The sequence below is a fragment of the Mesitornis unicolor genome, unplaced genomic scaffold (genome assembly GCF_000695765.1).
Source record: "Mesitornis unicolor isolate BGI_N332 unplaced genomic scaffold, ASM69576v1 scaffold28382, whole genome shotgun sequence".
NCBI classification, from domain to species: Eukaryota; Metazoa; Chordata; class Aves; order Mesitornithiformes; family Mesitornithidae; genus Mesitornis; species Mesitornis unicolor.
Window position 1 is genome coordinate 147 of NW_010167992.1, and position 2,990 is coordinate 3,136.

General features: G+C 45.7%; 1 protein-coding gene across 1 annotated transcript in view; it reads right to left on the reverse strand.

Annotated features, from left to right (window-relative positions):
* Window positions 1-361: 361 nt before the first annotated feature.
* Window positions 362-2,990, reverse strand: part of LOC104536303 (semaphorin-6A-like) — a gene marked incomplete at its 3' end in the record, with an annotated part of 37,732 nt that continues 35,103 nt past the window's right edge. The window contains exon 18 of the mRNA XM_010178868.1: window positions 362-526. Within this exon, the coding sequence (XP_010177170.1) occupies window positions 362-526 (165 nt within the window). The remainder of the gene's footprint in view (window positions 527-2,990) is intronic.

The following is a 2,990-nucleotide window of genomic DNA, read 5'->3' on the forward strand; positions in this document are numbered from 1 at the left end:
CACCCTTCAGAACAATCTTCAAAAAACCCTTCACAGATCTTCCTCTGCCAGACAAGGGGAGAGATCAAGTTTAAAGAGAGCTAAATCCCCACTGTTTCCCTCTTTCCTATACACATGCACAACACACACTCCAAAGGCATACACTTCTGTTTGTTTTGTGTGGTTTCCTCAGGCAGTGAATTATCTAGGACTGAGTCTGAGATTGGCTGGTTAGTTTCAGGCTTTATGATAAGCTTTTAATTATAGCACAGGAGTTTTATTACACATTACTCTGAGCCAGCTGGAAGCAGTTACACTTTAGTCCTCCACCCCCCGCCCCCCCGCCCCTCCTCACCACAGGACATCATTTCCAAGGCCTTACCCTTCTTGTCTTGATGATTATGGGATGAAACTGCCACATATGGATCTGTATTTTCAGATGAACCAAGCGGATCCTTCCAATTCAGCATGCGTCCCCTAGCATCATAACCCTGTCGAGTGCGAGAGTCGGAAGTGGTGGTGCTTGGGACTAGGGAACTGGAGTGTCCTGTTTACATTATAAATACAGGTAGGGAAGACAAGTCTCATTAGTCACTTACCACGCTACCTCACCATGCTCAGGAATGCACACACTGCTTTTTCTCCGTGGCACAGGAACATCTTGTCTTAGGCCAAGCAAAGTTTCAAAAGTCCTTCAAAGCATCAGCCCAAGAAAACGGGATTTGAACCCTCCAGACCAGTCAGGTGGAGGGTGTTAAGAGGTGTGTGAACATTGTGAGTTGCTGCTGAGCTCATGGTTGTGTGCTTTTACCCAACAGAGTTAAATGAGTGTGGAAGAGGGTTGAGCACACTTCACTTGACTCAAGCATCCTTTTGCTGGATTCAGTGAACACGCTTGACCGACACTGAAATGTCAGCCCACACTGTCTGGACTGCCTTAGTTAAAAAGCAATTTTAAAAACAATTTATAATGAAACAGTTTCTACTACGGCCGAAACTGAAGGGGAATGCCTGCAGAGATACAAAATGGTGACACCGGTGGCTCTCTGCCCCCAGGGGAATGAAGGACTGCCCAGCACCAGCGTGCTCACACTGGCACAGCACCCTCTGGATGGGAAATGTGTAGGTCCTGTCCACCGCTTGCACCTGCTTGCAGCCTTGCCATCAGTCCTGTCTGAGCTGATGGTACAAAATGGCTTCGAGATAAGCATGAAACTCCACATCATTTCTGCTCAAAGTGACAGTGAAGACAAGGCCTCACCACATGGATCTACCCAAGAATCCATGACTCCAGCAGCTGCTGCCACAGCTTCTTCCTAGGACAGATATCTTGCATGCCTTTTTTCCCTTACAACTACTCTAGGTGTTGTTACTGCTGTCATGAATAAGGCTGACAAGGTCCTCACCGATCAAACACACCTTAAAAAACAGCATGTTGACAGGACACGCCCCGTGGGCAACACCACGCAGTTTAACTGTGGTTTGGCTGGGGCAGAGATGTGTTTGTAGATCAGTATGTCCTTTTCAGCTAGATCCTCAGAAGTACATCAACACCAACAATGCTTGGAGTCTATGGTTTCTGAAAGATGGCTCCAACCTGGATGTCCCAGTGGCTTGGGCTGTGCTGCCACTGCTGAGGACAGGGCACCGGAACTCCATCCACACTGCAACATTTTGACCTTAAAAACACACTCATCGCCAAAAGGGAACTTTTGGCACATGCACCAAAATGAGTTATTGTCAGCAGGACTCAAGCAGCTCTGCGCCTGGTTAATTTGATGTAGAGTAACTATATTTCCTTTTACCTACTTTCCTGAAAGAGCCCATCAAAAGAGGGGTTTTTGAAACATACTCAAACACAAGCTAACAGAATCAGATTATTCACAGACAGAATAGCAGATAACGCTTTTTCTTCAGATACCACCAGACTGACTGACAGCAGCCCTCCCTTCTCCTGCCTCCTTTTTAACAGTGCTGCAAATTAATTTTCCTTCCTTAGATGTGAGTCTTCCTTGGAGAGATGTCCAATCACGAGGCTGCAGATTGTTCCAGCAAGGACCCTCTGCGCACTCTTTCACTTGATGTTGTTTCGCCACTCAGAAAAATAATTTGAGACTCATGGGGACAGAGACAGAGCAGCACAGGGAGCGCAAATTTAGAGCCTCACAGTGAAGGCACAGAGCTGGGCAGGTAGAGACTGTGCTTCTGTATGTTATTGTAAACAGTCACTGGACAAGCATAAAGCTTTCGGGAGCTGTATCTCAAAAAGGCTGCTTTAGATGGCTTCTAAAGTCATCCAGACCCAGGTCTCAGAAGCACAGAGAGAGCTGATAAACCTAAGTCCCCAATCTCACTCTAGCAATCAAAAATCTAAATGGTGGCCACCAGTGCTCCCAAGCTTTTTGATGCGCCCATGTGTTTCATTTTATCCAGCCCCCATGATGTTGAACTACTGATTAAGTCAGCAAAAAAGCTGCAGTTTCCATTAAGATGCTGCTATGATTTAAAGAAGTCCTGCTGAAACTTATAGAGGAAGAAAACGTCAGTACTCCTCCACATATTTTTGAGGAGCTCTTCTGATTTACTGCACAAGATTATATATGGCAGCAATTTGGACTGTGTTTTGCATAGGACATGGACACAACTAACTCCTGCAACTGGCTTAGCAGGGAAAATTGGTCAGATTCAGTGTGTTCTCACCACAGAGGCAACCTTCAGCTACTATAGCTAATCATTAACACAATTCAGCTCTGGACCCCAGGCTGAAGGCTTATACTGACAAGGGCATGGTATTATTTTTTTTGCCTCTCATGATAGGAACTGTGGTTTCCCCCAGCCATCTTTCTTTAACACGGCCAATTAGAGGCTGTTTTTGTTCAAGACAGAGCTTTTAATGTCGCTCACATAGAAAACAGAAGTCAAGCGTTATCCACTTCTAAAAAGTTTCCATAGACCATACTATGGCTGGGAGCATTGGAAACAGAGTTAGACAGATGACAGACTTCAATCCA